Genomic DNA, 25,261 nt, shown 5'->3' with positions numbered 1-25,261 from the left:
CTAAAAAAAAAAAAAGTAAAAAATTCTGGCGTGTCAATCAGAGCCGGACGCGCGCGAGTCGGCGGGTCTCGCACTAATTAATACGTCTGACCTTTTTTTTTTTTTCTCTCTTAAACGCGCTTAGGTTTGTTTTATTTTCTATTTTTTTTTTTGTTCATTTCGAATACCGCACCAATCAGTATTATTCCCCCCCCCCCCCTCCTCCCCTTACCCGAGCGCACCTAAACAAATACACTGGATACGGTTTTTGTCAAAAAAAAAAAAAAAAAAAATCGTTTCCCATAATATACGACCGAAAAACGTGGCATGATGATTTGTATGTGTGTGTGTGTAATAATAATTATTATTTATCGCGAGCAGACCCCAAAACGGTCGTCCGTTGACAAATTTTCCATAATTTACGAGGCCCCGAAAACAAACAGAGTAGAGTAGAGGTAGGTGTACCTCTATCTAAACATTGTAACCGGGAAGATTTTTTTTTTTTTTTATTTAATTTTTATTTTCTACACCTGAACAATTACGATATATATATATATAAATATAACTCTCACTCTGCTAAGTTAAGTGCCGGCGGTGTGTATCCTACCGGGTTAAATCCGTCCTGTCGCCAACAGCTATGGCGCAGGCGCGCACCTGGCCAAACAGGAACTGTGCGTACAGACAATGATGCGGCGGTGACAACAATAATAATAATATTACAAGGTATACTGTTGTGTAGCTGTTGTAATTATGATTATTACCGTTTTATTGGAGAGCGGGTTTTTAGGTTTGTACTCGACGGGGTTAAAAAACGTGTGCGATTTGACACGAGCCTGATGAGTTTTGGAGATTGGAAAACATTTTGTCTTTAAAAATCATATTTTTCGTTGATTTTGCGAAGAGAAGCCGATTTAAAACATACTCTACCTGCTTTACTTCTGACGAATTAATCACCACAACGAAGCAGTAGGTTAGGTTTACCAAAGTGAGCAATATCAATAGTAGTTAACATGATTGTTTAACATAGACGTTGGTTCGTTCGTTTTTTCTTAGAAAAATTTCTCGTTATTTAGAGAAATTGTTTTTAATGTTTTATTAGTACCTACCTATCTTTCAGGAATAAATTGAATCTAATACCTCTCAAAGAAATGATGTGCAATTATAAAATATATTCTTTGTTCAAATTGTGTATTTAATTCAATTGAATAATGTGATGTTGAACGTTTGACATTTTTTTTGTTTGTCACAAACACAGAGAGGTAGGGTTCGATAAATTTTATTTTGGCTTCATTACAGCCCTGTCTCTCGATTGATCAGTGCAGCGTACCTATTCGGGTGAACCTTTTTTTTTTTCAAACCTAAAAATCCGCCATTTAAATGTATTATTATTGTGCGTGCCGGGTCTGCTGTCGAGCAACACAAGGGTGTGTGTGTGTGTGTGTGTACCCGTTGACGATTTTTTTGATTTTCCCACACCATAATCCTTGTATACAATGCGGTGTAATTGGGGTGGGAAACACGTGGCCCGGTCGCATGTGTATTTATTTTGGCGAGAAATTAAGCCTGCGAATGACTCGGCCGTTGGCGCAAACGCTGGGGCGCGCGTGTCCGTCCGGCCGCGGTGGCGGTGGTGTCAAATTCAGGCTTGTAATATTATTCTTAGCGCACCAGAGCAGCAGCAGCAGCGACCCATCGCCCCTTTTTATTCATCATCAACATATTATTATTATTATTATTATTGTGCCCACGAATCGCCGCTGTCATACACACTCGGTTGTGCCGGTCCCGGGTTCCTTGGAGCATTTCGTACGCTGTTAATTGCAATTGGCTCGAGTTTGGCCAAGCCAAATTCGGTTAGAGAAAACTTTTTTAAAACGGCAAATCGAGTAGTCTAAGTTTATTGACACCGGGACAGCCGTAGTCAAACTTTTTTCAACCCTTACCACCAGAAAACGGGTTCTCTTTAAAAGGAAAATTCCCCGCTCGGTCTACCCGGGCTAAAGGGCTAATGTGGTAAGGGCTTTCTCGGTTTTCACTTTTACACAGTTGTGAGATAAAACGTCACGCGGTAGAAAACGATGCGGCCGTCGCACGTGATGAGACGGCGGTATACTGTCTGTGTATATCTATGATCTATGTATAAATGATTAAGGCTTAGTAGACACACACACACACACACACTCGGGTCGTACATAATTTAATAGACGTATGTGTACGTTGTTCGTTATCAATATTTCATAATACTACCGTACCGACACCACCCGAGTGTCTAGTAGAGAGAACATGATGATGTCTCTCGTTTGTCGTTGTTTAGAAAATGTCACCGCGGTTTTAAATAATATATCATATTGCGAATCTCCCGGGGGAGAGAAGAACGCCTACCCGGAGTGGTTTGTGGTTCGACTGCGCGCAAAAGTCTTTATAATATATAAAGTACATTATTGCAGGTACGAAGACACACACTGGCGGCCGAGTTGTGGTGCATCGTCGTTCGAATAAAACGTTATCTAAACAATCGTACATTGTTTGCGAGTAAAAGTTATTCGAATCGAAAATGTGTTTATTCGATTAATTCCAAACATAATTATCGTTCGAACAGTTCGTTGTGGTGTTTCATTCGAATAAGGATTTACACACGACTCTGTCGTTTGTAGTGTAATGTATATATATATATATATTTTTTTTTTTTATATTTCACATATTATAATATATTATTGTGGTTCGCGCGAGCTGCTGCGCCGCCGCCCCCCGAAGGGTTGAGTTTTTGTCGTCGGAAAGGATTTCCGCAGTCGTCAAAAGATAGAGATGAATAGACTTCCGGCAACGCGATTTACCGAAAACAAATATTTATCGTTTACCGCCGCCGTTTTGGATATATAATAATAATATACGATGACGTGTGTCTAGGCTGTGCTGCTGCATATACGACCGTGGTGCGTACAACAGAGCTATCAAAAAGAACAGCGCCAGGTGATTTTGGGTTTTAATCCTTGGAAATGATCACAAATTATTGTGACGGTAGCAGCCCCATAACCGTGTGTGTGTGTGTGTGTGTGATTCCCTCGTGAGTTCTGGTTATCTCCGTAGTGTATGATATCATGTACAATACAATATATATATATATATGTGTACACCGTGTAAATATGTGTACCGTTCGCAGTGCTACCTTTCGGGTGCAATAGTAAACAGATAATATATACAATCGTGTGTGTGTGTGTATATTTATGATTACACATGCGACACGACGAGAGCTGTGCCGGCGGCGTAAAAAAAAAACAAATATTTGTTAAGAGCTATTTTTTTTGTTGTTTTTCTGTCCACGATAAGATATAATAATATAATTTATCTGGCGACCGTGTAATTTTTTTTTTTTTTTTGAAAATATTTTTTTTAATGTTTTTCAATCCGGCCTGTGTTGGTTTTTTTTTTTTGACATGCCGATACAATAATATAACGGAGGTCACCGCGAAGATATTTGTCCGTACGGTGGTCTTGTCGGTAAAAGGGACGAGCCCGGTCGTGTCGCGTTCCCGGGGGACAACCGTGTGTATCCATAGGTATAGACAGACACGCCGGGAAGAGAGAAGCATTATTGCTTTCGGGGTGTGTGTGTGTGTGTGTTTCTTTACACTATTTACGGTAAGCGACTGCGGTAGGATGCGCTTTTCCCCTTAATCGGCGGAAGTGCCAGCGCGTGCATCCCCCGGGACCGTATCGTTTTGACGGGAACAAAATGTTTTTGTATACAAAGTCAATATATACATATACACATACACAGTAAGCGTGACGTGCGCTTTGTGCTTTTATTTTCTCCGTCTAATTTGTAACGTTCCAGAAATTGTTGACCCCTTCCCCCTTGGCTCCCACTTAAGCTACAGGGGAACACCACCACCGCGTGATGTACACAGTACCGTGTCTCGTCAAGAGCTTTCATTCGGCCCATAAACGACCATGTCGGTGGTTTTCGGTCGTTTGAATGTATTATTCTGTTGCCAATCTGGCTATCTGGACATCTGACCATCAGTGATGTGTGTGTGTGTGATTCGCATTATTTGTGCACATCACTCCCACCAGTAAATCGGCCGTTGATTATGTCTTGTAATTGTAATTAGGTACTTAAAATAAACAATAACTATTTAAATAATTATGTTTGGAACTGTTCGAATATTTATATTTGAAAAACTACTCGATTAATGTGTGCTATCTGGATTGTTATTATTTAGATAACGTTTCGTTCGAATATAAACTATATTATTCAATTGATTATGTTTGGAACTGTTCGAATATGTATACTTGAAAAACGATTCGAATAACTTTTACTCGATTAATGTGTGTTATCTGGATGATTATTATTTAGATAACTCTTGCTTGCTGCTCTCCTACGTTGCTAACTATTGTTTGCGTTATTTTTTAAATGTTTTTTTTTTTGTTTTACACAGAGGCCACCTAGCTCGTCGACGGCGTATTCCCATCATCCCGGCCAAGACGACAGCCGACACCGTACTCAGAGTCCGGGGACACCGTTGCAAGGAAGCATGGGGGATCCTCACGGCGAAGGTGTGTATATTAATAATAATAATAATTGAGACAATTTTTTTTTATTGTATATATTTTTCTATCACATTACCTTACCTTTGGGCTGTGTTAAGTTATATCAAGTCGGACGATACTATTGTCGTTCTCTCGCCGGCGTCGGCCTGCCCTCCTCGTCTCTGTCTCGGCGTGTAAATACCCCCAAGACCCCACGAAACACTGTTAAACCGTATATTATTATGTTTACCGACATGTGTAGTGTGTCACCAACAGCCTCTCGATCTCGAGTGGTCCGCAGCGCCCACTCGAGCAACCGTACATCGGATCCCATTGACAGATTTTCACAGAGCCACACTCGTCTCGAGTGTTTTTGGTTTTTAGTTGCCGTTTGTTGTGTGTGTACAGTGTACACATATTGTTATATATATATATATATTACCATGGGCGAGCACGACATCCCCCAACAGAGAGAGAGAGAGAGAGTGTGTAGAGCACAAGGAGACGCGAGTATGGAGATTTGATAATTTTTCAAAATTCCTTTTAGTTGGATGGACCGTCGCCAACGGGGTTGGTGGTTTCCCTTAACGCCGTTACGTGAAATAACGTTTACCGGATATATATATTTTATTTAAACGTGTAAAAAAAAAAAAAAAAAATCAAAATTGTTTATCCGAATTGGTAGTTAACGACACCGAGACCGCCGGGGTCGTCCGTCCTGAACTTTAGGACGTTATTACATGACTCGTCGCGAGACTGCCGCCAAAGTTTTATTTTAATTTATAATAATAATTATTATCATTCGTTTTTTTTTGAACCACCGTGCCAACACGTCACTCGGTCCGCGATGTGTTCTGACAGCTGAGAAGTGTAAAAGTACTTTGATTTTGCACGCTTCTTAGCACAGTTGCACATCTTACCCCGTTAAACGCGCGTTCAGCGCCATTTCTTCTCTCGTCCCGTGGTTTCGACGTCGCTTGTTTAAAGTTAATAATCGTATTAATAATAATAATAATTATCATCATTATTATTACTACACAAGTAGTAGCAGTGCGCCGCCAGGAGGGGGAAAACTTTCTTACGTCTCTCGGCGTATGCGCCCCCGGATTGTGCTTCAACGAGCAGTTTGCTGTCTTAAAAGGTTTTGCCGTCAACGCGATTTCACACAGACGTGTCACAGCCGGGGTACTGGGTAATTTGAAATTATTCATATTCATGTATACATGGCGGCGCACTGCTAGGCCAACGAAGGCGGTATAATATAACTATGGCGTGTCGAAAAAAAACATTGTAAATTTTATAAAATGAACTAAATAGTCATATTCCTCGACTCTTTTTGGAGAGCACTCCATTACTAACCACTTTTGTTATGGCCCTTCAGAGGCGGCGGTTAGGTGGTTAACGTACAACAGTGACGATCACATAAACTAAACGTTTAGTTGACCACCACAACGTTAGCGCACTGCGGTCGTTACTCATTACCATTTTGATTTGTGTGTATTTTTTTTTTTTTTAATCATTTTTAGCTCGCCCCTCAAAGACGACGGGGGTTTCATCGTTTTGTATTATCACAAAGTGTGGCCACCGTGTACCGCGCGCGGTTATCATAGCGAATATTTCTCTGACGAAAAATGTCATTTTTCCGCGTTACCTTCTCCGCTATTACCCGGGGCATAATATATATATATAGGTAAATAAAAATGTATGCGAACGACACAATCAAAAGAGGAGCTCTGCTCGGTTTAGGCGTGGAACGGAATGGAATAATAACGACGACGACGACGGTATTTATCAATTTTATTCGATCGCGTCCATTAAAGAAGAAGGCGGCGTTTTTCACCTTCACCCAAAACAGAAAAAAGAAGGCGATTACCACCACTCTGTACGCGTTTATTTTTTTTTCCCCTCGGCCGACTGTTTTTATTTTATTTACTGATAAGTGCCCCCACCCCCCACCCTCTCCACCCCCTCGGCCACGTCGACCGGTCGAAAGTCGGATCGCGCGGGGTGGCATTACCGATTAAAATCCTATCCTCGCGCGCGCACACACGGGGCGGCGGGGGTGTGTGTATAATGACGGGTTTTTTTTTCCCTACCCCCCTATCTCGTCGCCGGGCGGTAAAACGACTCCGGGGGAATCCCTTCGCGAGATCTAATTACTTTCGTGCGAGGGGTGGGGTGGGGGGGGGGTCGGAAAGACCAGATAGGGGTCGTCGCGCGACAGTGAAAAATGTGTCGCTTTAAGGTCTCCGCCGCTCTCCTCCGCTCCCACTCTTTCCCGGCGCGCGTGATAAGTCCTTCTTATTCTTCCTTATCGCGCCACAAGTCTTTATTTTTTTTTTGTTTCCGTCTGCCCTTTTTCGTTTTGAATTTTTTTTTTCATTCATTCATTTTTTTTTTTATATTTTGCGCCTCTCATTTAGCCAATTATTATCTCTCGTCCGATTCCCCCCCACCCCCCCAGTTCCTCTCCTCTGATATAAAGTTCATATTTTTTCCACTTTACCGATTGATGTGACCCCCGGGAATTTCCAAAACGACAGACGGGGGGTGGGGGTGGTTTTTTTCTACTCGCTCTTCGCTCGCAGACGGCGCAAGCCAAAACGCCGACGGAATAATAACGATAACGCTAGACGCATATATGGGAAGAGGAGGTATTTATTTATTTATTTTTTTTTTTGAAAAGAAAATTTTCAAAATTATTTTAGCCCGGTACACGTTTATTTTTACCTGCCGAGAAATAGGCGCTCTATTATTGTTATTATTATTATGCGTTTTCGTCCTGACAATACTCTTGATCCCCGTTTTGCCGTTCTATTGTTGTTGCACGGTGTTCTCTATCTGTCTACTCTCTCTCTCTCTCTCGCACACACTATCTCTGTTACCTGCCTGCGGTTCTTATCCTTTTTACCTTTTACACACAATATATATAGTTTCCATTGTCGTCGTCGTCGTCGTTCCTTTCACGAGGAAGAGAAGAACCTCCTTTCATAGGTGGTGCATAGAGGTGCCTAGACACATGATGTACACCCATGTTATATATAGGGTCTCTTCCCGGGTCTATTATATTGTATATTATACCTATGCGTACAGAATGTTTCCAAAACATCATAGGATTGTCTCTCTCTCTCTCTCTCTCTTCGGGGCCCCTCCACTTTATTTTTTCATTATATCTCATTATCGATATTGTACTACTACCGCATTTTTGTAGTCAAACATAATAATAATAATACCGTGTGTAAAACAGTAGTGGTGAATAAAAGCGACGACGACGACGATTCTTCAACCCTTTCTTCTTGAGCTATTTTCTTTTCACCCTTTTGTATTTTGTATTTTTTTTTTTTTTTTAATGCGCTCGATTCGCCGTTTGTTCACGAGACAATAGAGAGACACGGTTTACTACTCTTTGATTTTATTATCGTCGTCGTGTCCCTACTTTTGTACACATTGTTCTTGCGGCTGTTTTTACTTTTATTGTAATTTCATTTTTTTTTTTTTTATCTGTTTTCGCTTTTAATTTCCTTTTTTATGCGAAAATAAAACGTACCTACAGCAGTCCCCTCGCACCAATTAATACAACAACAAGCAAGGAAGACCATTATCATATTTTCCATGTGGAGTATATTATTTTCTAGCTTGTAGTCGTGTGCGCAAATTATTATTCGAATAATTGTTTTTCAATTTATTCGAATAATCCAATTTAAAGTCATTCGAATAGTAATCATGTTTGGAATTATTTGATTGAAAAATTATTCGAATAACTTTTAATTGTTCAGGTGACGTTTTTATTCGAACGGTGCACAACTCTGCTTGTAGTGCATTAATTGTAATTATTAGTCGTCTAAACACAATATCAAAAATTTGCCTGGCTTCTTCTGTTTGTATTATCTATTTTTTTTTGATGTCGTTCTTATGCGATTAAGTTTTGGATACTATTTACTACGTTGAACGCTGAAAACTGTGTTTATAAAAAAATCATCCAATCAAGTGGAAGGCAACCGCCGCCCCTATTTGCCCCCCCCCCCTTTGGGACGCCCTCGATAATGGTGATTTTTTTTTTCTCATTGTGATAATTGTAACCGTTACTGTAGTAATCGTGCCCACATGTCGGTGTTGTAATAAACTGACACTGTGTATGTGTACAATATAAATTATTCTCATTTCTCGAGTGCATCATAGGTAATGGCTGAGCCGCCTCGGGGCGCCCCGGCCATGATGTTCGATACATTTATACACATTATTATTATTATTATAATGATGACCACGGCGCACAACACACGGCCGTGTTGTGTTAACCACTATTGTTTTTTACTTATTATATTTTTTTCATTAGCCACTCCCCCCTTACCCGTGGCCAGCGGCCTTGCAACAATACCGTACGGGGCTTTGTCTTTGTGCGTTTGTTGGCGGACGGCGAGGACGGCGGGGGGGGGTGGGTTTACACACGTGAAGAAGATTTGTCTTTTATATGAATTTTTTTTTTTTTTTCGGTTAAAAACCCCAAAAAAAGACCTTTTTCGTCGTCCGTTCGGCATCGTCGGACTGCGCGTTTTGTGTGCATGTAGGCCACACACACAATATGTGCGCATTGTGTCCCCTTCAGAGAGAGAGGAGATCTGTTATTCTTTTTCTCCGGGTGACTCCGAATTACATTACATTATATTATTATATTTTCCTGGAATTTCTACAATATATATGTATATATATATACAACAACGAGAAGAAGAAACCCCCGTGCTCGGTGACGGAGAAAAAAAAAAAAAAAAAAAATACCAATATTAAAATGCCTCTGGTCCTCCTTTCACGTGTACGTATATCCTCTCCCGTTGGCAGGATGGTTCTTCCACGGGCTCTGTCTCCTGCTGGGAGCTCTCTGTGTGTATGTATATATATATATACTAATACTAGCAGAACCTGCCTGTGAAATGCGAAGGCAAAAACCTCACTCTATCCTATCCGTCTTGGCTATCTCTCTCTCTCTCTCTCTCTCGATGTCTCAGCGGGCGGCCGCCGCCCGCCAGCAACGTGTACACAAGTTAAATATATTTAACTTGTGTGTGTGTGTTGTGTGAGCCCGTTTAATATTATATACGCACAGTTTAATCGTGTGTAGATAATCCTATATAATATATATAATAATGTGTGCGCGCGCGTTTATTTAAGCCCAGCCAGCAGCAGCCCGGAGGGGGGGCCCGGCACATCGTATTTAATCCTACACACACACACACATATATAGAAATATTACTGGAAAAAAATGTTATTTCTCTTGCGCACAAGTGGAGAGTAAAAAAAAAAATTAAAAATAAATAAATATCCATATACGTACGTAGATATTATAAAAAAAAATAACATATTACAAGTCCACCGACAACGCCGGTGTGTGTGTAAAGACTTGACCAGCGGGTGGTTGGTGCCCGGCAGTCATCGTGGCCGTGTCCGGTATTCGTCTTGTTGTTTTTGTACCTATATTATTTATTATTTTTTTCCATATATATATATATAATTAATATCCAACGCGTCCAATAGTAGTGGAAAACCGTTTGTGTGTTTGTCCGAGTGAAAAATTATTAATTATTTAATGACATTCAAATGTATAGTCACATGTTTACATATTTTTAAACCGTATGTTTTACACATACACAGTGTACACGATAATATTATCATTTTTTTTTTTTTTCCAACATTATATAAATCGTTCGATGGTGTTTGGTGGTATCGACAAAACCGTGGTGTAGTTAGTGTGTGTGTCAAAAAAAAAAAACATATATTGGTATTATTAAAAATAGTCGGTTTAGTGTTTACTTTCTTTCGGTAATATGTATGTACATCTGCACTGGAAACACAAGACGTGTATATTGCTACACTAGTCGTGTAGTGTGTTTAAACGGTAAAATGTCGGTTAAGCCGCCAACTGTATGTAATATTATATGTAGTAGTTCACTTGACGTCGGCGGCTCTGTGAATGCTCATTTATTATAATATATACAGTGGGCCAAAAATGAATAATTAAACCATCGACAGTTGACCCCCCCCCCCCCCCAAATTTAGCAGCGTAAATTGTCTGTTAATATTTTGGCAACCTCCCCTCGTATGGTGGTACTGATTGATTGATTGATTGTTGTGTTAATGTCGAGGGAGCCTGAATTCGTTGTAGTCGAGAAGTCTTGGGAGCCAAATCGACACCACTTGGGTGGGTGGTGGTGGTCATAAGTAAAAATATCCTTTTTCGGGAACCGATTCAATTGGCACCGGGTCGACACACTTACTACTCGACTTTGTGGGCCGCGTTTAATATTCTTATTACCGGCCTATATAATCTGTAAGGGGTTGCCGCCCGCTCGGGATTCACACCACGTAGGCGCACCGTGTATAAAGCGCCTTGGAAAGTTTTCCCGGGGAGCAGAAACGGGTAATGGTTATTTTGCGGATCCTTCCCCGGATAATAATAATTTTATACGCGTTAATAAAATATCAAATCCCGTGGGATTTCCTCCTATACACATATAAAGCGCGCGGGGCTTGTAGTCGTTTTTATCGCCCCCTCGCCACACGGACACAGACACAGACGACAACATACTTAACCCAATTGAAATAACATCACACATATTGTTGTTGTTAATTTTTACACCCCGCACCGGCCGTCGTTGGTGGTGGACGGACGCGATTGGGAATTGTGTGCAATTTAATATATATAACGGTATGAAAGGACTGAGAATAATTATTTTACAAACCGGTAATAAAATTGATTTGTGGCGACCCCGATGATAATAAAACGTATTTAGTAGTACAATACAAGTCGCGATCGGTACACATAAAAAAGTACCAAACTAATCAAAATAGGACTTGACGTTTCTGGCCATCGTTTAGTGTATTCAAGTATAAGCTTTGCAACGCTCCTTTGTCAAAATTTCAATACATTTTTGCATCATTGGTTGCCAAATAATATGTGTGTGCAGACCAAATATGGGTTGATATAGGTTTTGTTTATTACTCCCCAAAAGCATTTGTAGTAATTATTATCATAAATCCGTTATTAGGTTATTCCGAAAGCCTGTAAAATACATATAACATTTTTTTCCAAACGAATAATATTCACACTACCTACATGTCATTTTGGTTTTTGTGTGATAATAATAATAATAATATTTTATATTATATTAATAATAACGTATTAGATAACACGTGTGAGTGTGTCTATATATAAGTGTAGAGTGATTTTTTTTTTCTGGTCACGTGGAAAAATCTGACTATGCGAGCACGATGTACGGTTTTTTTCTCTCTCTCTCTATATATATATATATATATATAAATTATGTAGGTATATATGTTCGGCATACTTATGTATGTATACTGGCGTGACAAATTCGGAGTTTCACACATGGATCGCGCGATCACATGTGAGCGAAGAGAAGAGAAGAGAAAAAAAAAAAAACAATAAGAAAAACCTATTTTCTATAGAGAATAAAATATATATGATATTATACATTTTCCGTACTATGAAAAATAATATAAATTTTCACACATTCTCATTATACGCGAGCGTTTCCTTAGAAAAAAAAAAATAAAAAAATACTTATATATAAAATCTAGATAATAGGAAAATACCTACATGAGGTGTTGTGTACGACGACGACGACGACGTACACCTCGCATACTTTTTTACTCTTTTTTTTTTTTTCTTTTTTGGTGGTATTCTTTACAATTTTTTTTTTCTTAGTATTTCTTAAATATATATATATATATATATATATACGTCCATAAAACGCGCACAATGTACCGCACACATGTGTGACGAATCCGTCGCACTAGGCACACCGAATATCGGCCGGCTGTCCCCTGGGAATCTTCTACACGCAGACACATGAACACACATTAGTTAATGCAAAAAAAAAAAATCTCACTCACAATGTGATTAAAAATTACACATGTATACATATATAAGTTGTCCAGAGAGAGAGAGAGAGAGAGAGAGCCAAAAGTGTAATTTTTTACACGATTTTTAACAAATAGCTGTGTGCCCAACTCTATAGCCAGATCTCGACTAGACGGTCTTCTGACCGTCCTCCACACTTTGCGTTGTCTATAATAGTGATAATAATGATATCGAATATAGCATTTGTGTAATATTTGATCGTCTTTTCGATAACGTTGAACGGCATTCAGGTTTTTTTCGGTTGCTTACATTACCAGCAATAATTACACACATACATACATTGCTTCCTCGTGAGAGAGTGGTGAGTGCACCGTCTGGTTTTTTATAGTCCAGTCTAGTATTGGGAAAAAAAAAAGAAACACCGAAAACAAATTAGGCGCAATTAAGTAAAATATTATTTAAACAACTATAAAAACAAGCCGAATATGATTAAAAAAAAAGTATGTAGTTTTTTTTTTCAAACAAAATACAATATTATACGAAACACGGAATGCTCGGTAGTTGGCCGTGACAGCTCTTGGAGGAGGGTTAGAGTAGTACCTACTTATCAGGTATGTTTTGTCTTGGACCTTTAGGGGTGGTGGTCAACGTAGAGAAGATGCTCATAAAACAAAGTCCACCAATCACAGCACCGTCAGACCGTTGCGGTATAGTTGTATCTTACATAGGTATATATATATATACATTTTGTTTTTCCCCAACCGTTTTGCAGATTTTTTTACATATTTTTACCTTCGCCTTAGCAGGTCTCTGCTTTTTGCACATTCTTTCAGTTTCGAGACTCAAGTTCTTTCCTTGAAAGTAATTAACAAAAAAAAAAACGCCCCTCGAAAACCTATATATATATATATATATATATGTTTGTGTGGTAGGACCCAGATGGGAATCCGATATCCGGTCAGTGCGGTGTTAACTCAGTTTTCCATTACAATAAATATTAGCTGTGTATAATTTTACACATAGGCTGCGGCAGATATATTATATTATATATGATATGTTGGTTTAACGTTATTAGGCGCGCAGATATTAATATAATAGGAGGAGGTATATTATAGTAGTAGTAGTAGTTGAAGAAGAAGAAGAGAAGAGATCCACATTACATTTTATATATATATATATATTATAAGAAGCCTATATCGGCTTACACACACACACACAACTCGGTCGGTCGTTTATTCGAGTATATCGTTTTTCCTAGGACGGTGTTCAATTACACAATATCGCCTATTATTATTTTTAATAATTATTATTGACCGTCGTCGTGTCTAGAGTACTTAGTGGTGGTCGTAGTCGGTTTTCACTTAATATAATATACTAAACCCTTTTTTAGCAGCAGCAGCAGCAGCGGAGATGCCTTTTTTATTTTTCTTCTGTTCTACTTCTGAGGGGGCGAACGATTTAGTTTATTATTATTTTATTTTTTTTTTTTTGCGAATTACCCGAGTACACTGTGTGTGCGTTTGCGTTTGCTTTAAATACAATGTAGCCAGTTTAACGTCCATATAATATTATATTGTAACGTGTGTGTGTGTGTGTAGAATGGTTTTTATTTTTACGACCGGGTGACGGCCGCTCATAAAAATAAATGGTCTGACCTCGGTGGCAATAAAAATTTAGCGGCCGTCTGATTTGTGTTGTACTATAAAGAGGAGAAAAAAAAAAAACAAAACTAGGGCACACGAGCAATGCCTCGTCGTTTTTAAATAAAAAAAAACACACCGATTATTGTCATAATATATAAAATTTATAATATATCACTATAATATAGTATAAAATAGTTTACATATATTATTATATATATATTGATATAAAGTAAATCGATAATCACAGGCGACAATAATAATAGTAAACATATTATTCAAATAATAAACAACAATAATAACGTGTGTTGTTCCCAAATCCAATCGGCTTTAGGATTTATCGATTATTATTAACAGTCATTTGTTTCTATTTTTTTTTTTTTTTTTTTTACAGTATTATTTATTATATTATTATATACCGACGTGTGATTGTGGCAATATAAATATTTTTTTTTTTTTTAAATTTCATTTTATTTTACTTGTCTCGTGTTCACCGACAGCTGTTGTGTACAACATTTAAAGGAATGTTAATATTATTATAATAAACGAATTTGCGCCCATACCGATGTACGTTTTATATTATTAAGTAAAACGATAGATACAAATAGATAACGCGTTATCACGGATAAAACCAGTTCCTAGACCGGGACTGATAAGCGTCCGACATTTTCTTTTTGCGCGTTGCGTACAATTTCCACGGATTGTCTATATAGAGTCTGTTTATTGTACAATTATATTCTCGACTCCCAACGATAAATTCAGCGACTGTCAGTTCTATACAAAGACGTCTATATAAACTAGATTGTTAAGTGTACACGCCGCCGATAATTGCGACAATAGAATTTGCCATTTTCGAGAATCTCATCAGATGTTTACAACTGTTATCACTGATTAAAAGTCGATAACACAGAAACACGGATGTGTATTATTTTATACACACATAAAAATCACCAAGAAAATGGCCGACGCGTAAATAAAAAAAAAAAAGAATAACGTTTTAAATTTTGCGCGGTATTTTATTAAAATTTTTTCGATAGGTATTAATTTTTTAAACGCCCTCGACGAAAGGGCCGACGAAACGTTTATGGAAAATATTATGCAAAATCCGTTTTTTACATACAATCTATTACCGTATTGTATATATGTGTGTATACTCGTGCGTAGATATAAATTCATTACATTATTTGTGTGCTGTGCTCTGGTGTGTGTGTGTGTATATATATATATATATATTATATATACATATATAATATGAATAACGAGGAGGAGAACGGCGGGAACCGCGGCCTCGGCTTTAAACCGCACATATGTTAAAGACGTCTGTGCCACAGAGACTTAGAGGGAACAGCAGGTGGTACGAAATACGTTTAAAAGAATACTCAAACGTGTACGCGTTGCTCTTTTCGAATAACACACATGCGGTATAAAATATGTTAAAAAGAGACGGAATTACACCATATTCCCGTCTCTATTTAATATAATAATAATAATAATAATATAATGTTTAAAAACGCAGAGAAGAAGACGGAACGAAAAAAACCGAACGTTTTTTTTTTTTCCCCTGTCTTTTTGTACCACAAAAAAATAAATTATATAAATGTTATATGTGTGTGTGTGTGTGTGTAAGTATGTGTTATTCTTATACACGGTTTTTTTTTTTTTTTTTGTTAAAAAACCCATATATGTAGGTATATTATGTGTGTGTGTGTGTAGAGCTCTGTTACTGTGAGGATTGTACACACACACACACACACACACGTTTTACTTTCCTAGTGAGCGAGAGAGAGAGAAAAATAAGAATTTATATATATTATATTATTATTATTATTATTTTTTTTTTAAAAAAAATATACGGCCGAGAGGGAATTTATATTGTAAACCGCGAAACCGGTTTCGTGTGTGTACCGACAGCGGAATATACATACATTAGGCGGCGCACACGGAATAATACTGTGTATAAGAGAGCCGACCATCGCAGCATTATATTAAAATACGATTTAAAAAAAAAAAATACCACATAGCTAGACTTTTTTATTTTTTTTTTTATTTAAAGCGTACACATACATTAAAAAAATATATACATACCTCTATATAATATATATAAATCCGACCGAAGTAAGACCCCGAGAACCGTCTTCGTCGTCGTTTCTTGTATACTGTTGGTACAAAATGATAGTTTGCCAACATGATATATGCAAAAATTGTGGGGTTTTCCAACAAGCGTACATCAATTTGTACAAATACTATATACACACGTCGTCCGTCTAAGTATAGTAATATCACGTATAATTTAATTATTATTTTTCCAACGTTGACAGTAATATCTATTGTACTTGTAAACGGTCTGCTATTTATTTGAAATTATTATAGCAGATCACGACCTTATCACACGTTTATAACTGTTATCACTGATATATGTATGTATTAGTGATAACAGTGATTATAACAATCATAAGTTAAGCTGATAACACAGAACCACAGATGTATATGTACTATTTTTTATACACACAAAAATGGCCGACGTCGACTCGTGCTGCATTCTTATCACTAGGTAGCAATCTATAACTGCGTTTACCCTCCTCGACTTAGGTGTGGCCGCACTTTAGATAATATTAAATTATATTGAGAGCGTGTTAAAACTTTCACAGGTTAAACGGAATGTAATTGTAGTATTGTATAAAACATATTTTACTGTAATAATAATAACAATATCGCATGTTATCGCATATTTTTGTGTGATAACAAATATATCGGTGATAACAATCTTATAAACAAAAACTCGGCTACGCTCAGAGTTCTGAAACGAGAGTAATTGTTTTTTTTCTCCGACTCGAGAAGGGTTTTGGTTTGTTTTTACAATATTCAATTTTTTTTAGCAATTACATTGCTGCTTCGATTGGGAGTGTCTGTCGCCGCTATGTTGTGCAATTTTATCTGTAATCCGTGTTATCATTATCATTATCATCAATACTATTCGATTATTAATGTTTTTACAATGTTTTGTTTTTTTTGTCTGTTACAGAACTGGGTAAGCACAATAACGCATCGGTCGATATCTCGTTTGTACCTATCCCGACCAGTAAGTCTCACCTTATAAAATCATACAAAATATTATACTTGTGTATTCAACAAGACGACGTCTCTCGACCGACGGGATAAGAATCTGACACGGGTTAACGTCCCGGGGATTGTAATATTATTTTCTATACCTATACGTTTAATATAGGTAAAAAAAAAAAAAAACAATTTCGCTAATGGACTACTCCACTCACCGGACTGAGGCCGTCGTGTAGGTAATAATAATAGTAATAATAATAACAAAAAGAATAATCAATTTATATTGTTTAATATATTATTTGTTATTTTTACCACAGAAGGGCTGGTGGGCGGCTTATGGACATTGTAGTACTATGTGTGTATTATTTTAATCCATTAGACCGATATTGTCTACAATACGGATAAGCATTTTTTTGTGTTATTATTATTATTATTATTATTGTTATAAATGATATTATTATGTGGAGAAACAACGAGAGCAAGGATAAACATTGTAGGGGATAGCTGGTATTGTGTTGTACAAATCGAATAGCCACCCGAAGGAGAGGACTTGTGTATAATAATAATAATAATAATAGTATAGGTATATATTATTGTGTGTACATATTGATATAGCGTGACCGCACGGCACCGATAAACGTATATCAACATGTAATATTATAAATTAGGTATCAAAAAATAATATGGGAAAAAAACAAAAATAGCTATTGAAATGTGTATAAAAAGGATTTTTTTTACATTTTTTTTTTTTTGGATAGCATTTTTTCCCCTTGGGTTTTGGTTTTTGTTTTTTTACTTACTTATTGAAAACCTAAAATGTCTTTGATGACCTTCATTGTCGCGCGTTGTTACATTGTGTGTGTGTGTAATTTCTTTGATGATTTTTTTGATAATATTAATAAATTTTAATTACCTTAGGTGCCCTCCAGTGTCACGCCCAATGTGTGTGTGTGTGTGTGTACTACCTATACTAACCTACTGTTATTATTAATATGTATATTGTATTTCCTTGTGAACGGTTAGTGGTTGTGCTGCTGCTTGCCTATCCATCAGCAGCTGCCGCCGATCATCGTGCCAGTATATTTTCATTAAAATGTTAATTGATTCGTGGCTACAGACAATAATAATGTGTTTATATTTTTAATTACTCGAAATTCTCTCCCGTGTGTCTTATCCACACCTTAATATTTTAATATATATACTATATTATTCTCGTGTAAGTCGGCGGCGACGGCGGCTACCTATCAATTAAAAAAACAATGTACACAGAATGTATAATTATTACCGAAACATATTATATTTCGACCTGTCCGTGTCCAATTAGTAATTTTTTTTTTTTCTTCGAGAAATTCATTCCACAATCGATGTGTCGGCCTCGGCCGATGATAATAACAATAATTATTATGTATGCATGTCCAGTGGCCGCCCAACTAGCCAGAGCTGCATATGATAATATGTTCCAGTGCCCTAGTGCGGTGTATAACTCTAAATAATAATGATATTATCATTCACTCGGTCCTTGTCGTTTGGAATTTACATAACACGGATGAATCGCTTTTACACAAGATATATATTATTTCTCTAGTGTTTACTCATACTACATACTAGATAGGTACATAAAAAATATTACGAGTGATTGACTTTATATGCATTTTTTTTTATCAATATCATTCTTGGACATTGATATTAGCAAAGAGCTTGTATGATGTTGCAAACACTTCAAAAATTTGAAATTCTGTTATTAAACACTATAATTTCAACTTAACGCCACAACATTTAACTTTTTTTCCCTTCTTTTTTTATCAATCCAAAGATTGGTTAATAAATGATTGATGTCACTTGCTTCAAAAACGGGTTTCTAGGTCTCTTCCCCTTCCCCGAGGATTCCTTCTATTATTGTGGTCATCCAAGTTTATATTCCTTGCCGAGTGTCTTCATAAACCACAGTATTCCTTAATTTTTCTCAACGCTCTTCTCCAAAATCATACTCTGAAGGCTTCTATTTGGGCTTTGCCGGCCTTTTTACTGCTGTTTTCTTAGTGTTCATACTTGCAGTGTTTTCGGTGTAAAACGATTCCTCTTTTTATTAGATGAAAATGATAAGATAAAACGGTAGCACCTCCTTCGATGCGCCCATCAAGACGGTTTGTGGGCGGTGAAATATTATTCGGATGGACCGCATAATATCGAAACGATATCGAACGGTTGCTAATGGAAATATAACGAAGTAGCGGATTCAAGTGTCTCGTTGTAATAATAATAACATTTCATCTTTGAGCATGTAATTTCACGGAAAACCTAACCGGTCTACTAAACGCCTCTTCTCGCGTCATCAGTCGAGGGTAACGTTAAAATTATACCTGTACTCCGGTAATTGTATACAATCACACCGCACTTTAACCGACAATGCCATTATCTGCCGCCGCTATAATCTAATTGTCAACCAGTTAATAAAAGGGCAATCGCGTTAAACTGTTGAACAATAACAATAATAATATAATACAAGAGACCTTCGTTTCGTTTCTCCACCCACAATATAAAAACACACGGTCTTCGGCCAATATTATGTATCCCACGGCTAGCGCGTTGCCTTTATACCGATTAACCGACGGTGACCATGACAGTTTGAGTACTTAAAATACATTTGTGATTCAAGATAATAGAGTGCATGCGTTAAAAGGACTCATCATTGTCGTAGAAGCTCTGTGGTATTACTACATTCACTACTAAATTCACCAAACATTCTTGGAAAAATAAATGAGAATTTTTAACTATAGACAATAATGCATTTGGAACGGCTTGAAGCTCTTTTTGTAGTTGGGTTTTCTGTCAATAAGGCTCAGAATTGATGAACAACTAATGCTTGCCGGATTTAAATCTCAAAGATACAATAATGAAGCTAGTGGAGAGAGTGGATAGGTCATTAAGGTGTGGTGGCTTATGGGAATTCCTTTTAGCATAGAATATTATGCTTTTGCGATGACCGATTTGCCACGAATAGCGTCAAAAATTAAAAAATGAGTAATTTTTAGGTTCGTTTAAGGAATGCAAGGTTAGGTTCGATTTAGATTAGATGGGATGAGTTGAGGTTGGATTCGGATTGAATGGGTTCTGACTATTGGCTGCCATCGACAACAGCTATGAATGTCGAGGAAAGTGAATAGTTTTGAGGAATGAATTCACTAGATTAGAGAATCTTCAATTATAGACTACTTGCTGTTGGAAATCACTTAGGAGGCTTTGATGGAAGAATATTCTACGTTTTAGCTACTATACTCAGCTCGATGTGCAAAGATGGCTGTCCCTCTTTCAGGGCTCCACCAAGGCCTAGCCATGTTGCTCTAACCTTCTCCACCGACGACGATGGTGGTTAGCGTGGCTCGGTCAACTGTGGTGTACACTTGGGTTGCGTGTCTATGAACGGGCAGCCGTGTAACTGAACAACGTTATGGCGACAGTTTTATTACCGAATAATTACAGGACGTGCTTCTCTCGTGTGTTCGTATAGAAATGATTTTGTTGCCTTTCCGCTGAGAAATTATTGCACGGTTATACTGGCCGATAATAATAATGATTGCGTTTTGACTGGTTTATAATTCGGTTATACGACTTGTGTCCTGGGTCTGTCTGTCTCTCTCGCACACTCTCACTTTATTGCTTTACCTCGGATACGGTTATGATTTAGTACAAAAAGAGCACGGCGTACGGAAAAACGGCGTCGCCATTGAATTTAATATTTTTTTTTTTTTTTCATCACAATAATATAATCGTATATACAGAATACACATATATATATATATATATATACCGTGTTCGGAAAACGTTCGGTCGCTGGGGCCGGATGACACCGATTCCTCCTGTGACCGTCCGTGCTTCCGGCATTTAAATAATGGTAATCGCGTTTAGTTATAATAATAATAATAATAATAATAATATTCCCGACTGAGCATTACCCGCCGCGTGTTACACGTGTAGCAGAGTATTATGTACCGGTTTCGTGAGAGTTATCACGGTCGGTAAATTAGTCGGTGCACATTATCCTTATTATATATTGTTGTTGTGTACAAAGCGCGGTGACGGCAGAGTGATAGGGGAAAAAAATAGCACTTTTTGTCACTAGTTTTATTTTCTGCCTCTATAATCCAATTCTAACGTCAACCTTGCCTATCCGCTCCAAATCTAACCTAAATCCGACCTAACACTAACCTGACTTTTAAATCTCTCGACCATTCAAACGGTCTGTGCACTGTAATTGTCCTCCCTAACGGAAGGTCGAGGTGAAGAAGCTCAGAGCTCTCTGCTTTTGGGACATTCTTTATCATCTTGGTGTGATGGAATATCCTTAGAGTATGCAGAAACGTAGAATATGCTTTTGCTTATGTATGTGCCTATCATCCAGCCATAAGTTTGATTCCTGGCAGCAAGTAATTGCAGTGATTGAATCGTTAAATGCTAAGCAAAGACAAATCTTAGTGCGTAGGATTCTCCAATCTAGTGAATGCATTCCTCCAAAAGGATTCATTTCCTCGACATTGATAGTTGTTGAACCTAATCAATCCAACCTCAACCTATCCCGTCTAACCTAAGCTGCCTGTTACCCGTCAACTACCATCTTACCACACCGAACCTAAAACCAATCTTACACTAACCTAATTTTTGAATGTCTTGACGCTTTTTGGCAAATTGGTCATACCGCGCAATAGTACAGTGTTCTACGCTAATGGCGCGTTTTATTTGTGATTTTTTCACCGGACTCTATTGTGTGCGAGTCGCGGGATCTATTATTAATATTGTTATTTATCTATTATTATATTTTATACCCGGCTCTGATGATCGACAACACGCGGCCGAGGGTTTATGAGAACCACGTGAGTTATGCGCGGGTCGTGACTGTGTGGCACTTCGTAGAAATGGCGTATCGCCGTTGTTGTGTACTATTATCGTATTATACTATATTAAATTTATTATACACCACTACTCTAGGTACTATGCTAATGTGTCCCACCACAGCACACCGCGTCTTTCTCTCTCACACACCATCTCGAGACACGGCAGGAGTCAGAGGTCATCCAGCGTTTGATGGACAGCCGCCTTATATCTAAATGTGTGTGAGCCCAGAAAAAGAGAGGTGTACCACGGATAGATTTATATATTATTATTATCATTATTATTTTATGTATGTATATACATAGTCCGAGATGGACGTTGTGTGACGTTGATTGACGCGGTGGCGGCAAGCCCGTCATCGTTGTTGCTTGTGCTTGGGATGTCTTTCACCCGGAATCGTGCATCGAGAGGAGAGAGAGAGAGAGAGAGAGGAGAGATGGATATGGATGGATATACGGACCGCTATTGCTCGGTGTGGCCGCGGCGCAGACATTATAATGACGATTATCATTATAATCGTCGTTATTATAATAGTTTTACGTTTTTTAATGCCCGGAGCATTAGAAAAAAAAATAACAAAACAAAAAGAAATATATAATAATAATTTAATATTACTATTTATTGTGTATCTACCATGTATTCTTACTGGGAAACCCGCGCGCGCATTCGGTAACAAGAAGAAGACGGCACGAGAAAAGAGGATACCAGCGAAGAACGTATATTAAAAATTATTATTTCCATCGTTTATTTTAAATCGGCCCGCTCGAGATTTATGGGAATTTTTCAACGTGTGGTACGCTGAGAATCCCAAACTCCTCGCCATATACATAATATATTATATTGTCTTATCTCATGAAAGTCGATCGGCGTTCGTGTAGGAGACGTGCGCGATCCGACTGGTCCGCGGTCGCAATCAATTACTGTCTGCCGTTCCGGCGGGGTTTAAGTTATTATTACTTATTAGTATTGACATGTTCTTGTTTTACGCGATGTCTTAACAAAAAAAAAAAAACCCCAGAAAAATAAGAAGTCACGCTTCAAAAACTATGCTCAGTCTATTGGTTTTTCTAATCTAGTGTAGGCATTCCACAAGCTCAGGCTTTTGGAACACAAACTTTTTCTGTTATAAATCTTAAATTATGTATAAATTCTGATTGAAATAATAATAATAATAAATCATCGTCATCATTGTTCCTGAAATCGGATTCAGAAGGTTGATCGATTCGCTGATCGGTATTGAGAATAGCTGTTTTTTAGTCGATAGTTGAAAATTCACCTAACTAAACCAAATCCTCAACCCAACCTTCTTCTGAAGATCTTCGCCTGACACTTCCAACTACAAGGGGTCGGTCACCCTAGTCCTACACCTCCAAAGAGCTCGAACTCCTACATCTACTTTATAACAACTCTCACTGCATCTGCCTCATCTCTCTTTGTAGCATGACCGAATCATCTCGACTTATTCTCTCACATTTTGCTCACAATTGATGCAATCCTCAACCTAACCTATCCAATCTAAATATAACTGCCTAACTGAAATCTAGTCTAACATGACCTAATCCTGACCAAACCCTAACCTAAACGAAGTAAAAACGAACCCAAAGCTAGCCTGAATGTTTGATTTCTCGTCGCTTTCCGGCCAATTGGTCGTCGCCGGAAAAGCGTATTCTAAGCCGACATGTTTATCATAATCGTATAAGGTATTTTGTGTTTCTCTCCGATTATTTACATGGTATGTGTTTTTGTGTGTTCCAGGCAAATGGGGTCGACGTGCAGGAGGACCTGGACCCGGTGACTGGTCAGGGATGGGCGGCGGATCTGCAGGAGAAGCGGCCAAAAGAGCGCAATTGGCAGCCGCGGCTGCTGCCGGCGGTCTGTTCTACCAGTCAGTATTCCTCGGAGGCGGAGGGTCTGCGGGAAGTCCCGGACCAGACTATAATTCCTGTAAGTACACTAAACTAGTCGTAAACTATTTGCCTCTATCACTTTAGTTTTTATTAAGGACCCCTCCCCTACAAAAAATGGCCGTAGTAAATGTGTAGGTCGCCGTGTGAGAGTGAATCACAACGAGCAACAGGTATTTTTGAAAGTGACTTCGAATCATATTTCTCGGTTATAATAATTTCCGTAGAACGCCCGTCCCAGAGCCTATTGTACTGGCTTTTTAATATCAAAAACGCCAAGTATATAAATATACACAGTATAAGCGTTCAATTGCGCTGCATCGACAACTGTAATCTTCTTTGTACAAAGCAGCGTCTTGTCGGCGGTCAGAGAGGATTGCAAAAATTGTAAGGCGGTGCGGTCGTCGACCGTCGTCGGATAGGGATGTGGTGTGAAGGTGTGAGGGGCGTAGGGATAAGGTATTTTTTTTTTTTCTTTCCCGAAAAAATTGCCCGTTTCATTTTGACGGGTTGGTGCCGGAGATACCTTTTTTTCATTAAAAATGAAATATAAAAAAAAAAAAAGAAAGAAAAACGCAATAGCCGCCCCGGGAAAAGCGGGTAACCGTACAGTTGCCCGGCCGCCGCCGGGAAATACGACCTGTCAGGGAACACACGAGGGGGGGTGGGGTGGGGGGCGGCGAGTAGGACCTGTCAAGTCGTGCGGCGCCGGCGAGTGGGGGGGGGGGGATGGTAAATTTGTGAGGGTGTTTTGCCGGGGAAAACCAGCCAACCCGTGTGGGGGGGGGAAGAGAGGGGCGGTTTTCCCGGTTGTGCGCTCGTGCTCGGGCCGGCCGTGTGCACTACTGTGCCGTACCGCCGCCGGGTCACGGTGTGTTACCCGTGGCAACGCAATAGCTGCTGCCACGCATATAGCAGCCGGCTGAGTGGAAAAACCCCACGGCGGCGCGTTCCGTCACTACGGTTTTCCCCTACTGCGCTGCTGCGCTGTGTGTGTGTGTGTGTGTGTGTACTTACTTTCCACCCTGGCGGCGCCTAACGGTCCGGGCGGGCTGTCGGGGGCGCGCGCACACGCTCTGATTGATGGGTTGCGGATTGGATGCGACATGTCTAAAAGGCGAGAGGGGAGGTTCGGCCGACAAGGCCTGCCCATCAATCAACCCCCTCCCCGCGCCGCTCACCCCTTTGGGTTACATCCCTTTCGCTTTTTCACATTTCCGGGTGCGCTCTCGCCCCCGCGCGTTGTTGTTGTTGTTTTACCTCGCCGGGTTTTTCCGAAAGTCCCTCAAAGTGTGTGTGTGTTTTTTTTTTCGCCTCCAACAAACCCCGTGTACTCCCGAATAGAGTACACGTCGTATATTAATCGACCGGGGAAACCCCCGTTGACTACT

At 38.8% G+C, this 25,261-nt stretch overlaps 1 protein-coding gene across 2 annotated transcripts in view; it reads left to right on the top strand.

Moving 5' to 3' along the window:
- LOC126837445 (homeobox protein Meis1) overlaps positions 1-25,261 on the top strand; it is an 87,005-nt gene that overhangs the window by 26,005 nt on the left and 35,739 nt on the right. Inside the window, exons 7-9 of one of the 2 annotated variants that reach the window (XM_050571347.1) lie at positions 4,419-4,536; positions 17,045-17,101; positions 23,722-23,910. In XM_050571347.1, the coding sequence (XP_050427304.1) occupies positions 4,419-4,536; positions 17,045-17,101; positions 23,722-23,910 (364 nt within the window). The remainder of the gene's footprint in view (positions 1-4,418; positions 4,537-17,044; positions 17,102-23,721; positions 23,911-25,261) is intronic. The other variant, XM_050571348.1, reaches the window with a different exon arrangement.

Source organism: Adelges cooleyi, unplaced genomic scaffold, assembly GCF_023614345.1.
Source record: "Adelges cooleyi isolate 19-005CV unplaced genomic scaffold, UGA_ACOO_1.1 ACOO_flye_CR_arks_rails_tigmint_CR_PRNA_249, whole genome shotgun sequence".
NCBI lineage: Eukaryota > Metazoa > Arthropoda > Insecta > Hemiptera > Adelgidae > Adelges > Adelges cooleyi.
This window is presented reverse-complemented; position numbering and strand designations above follow the sequence as displayed.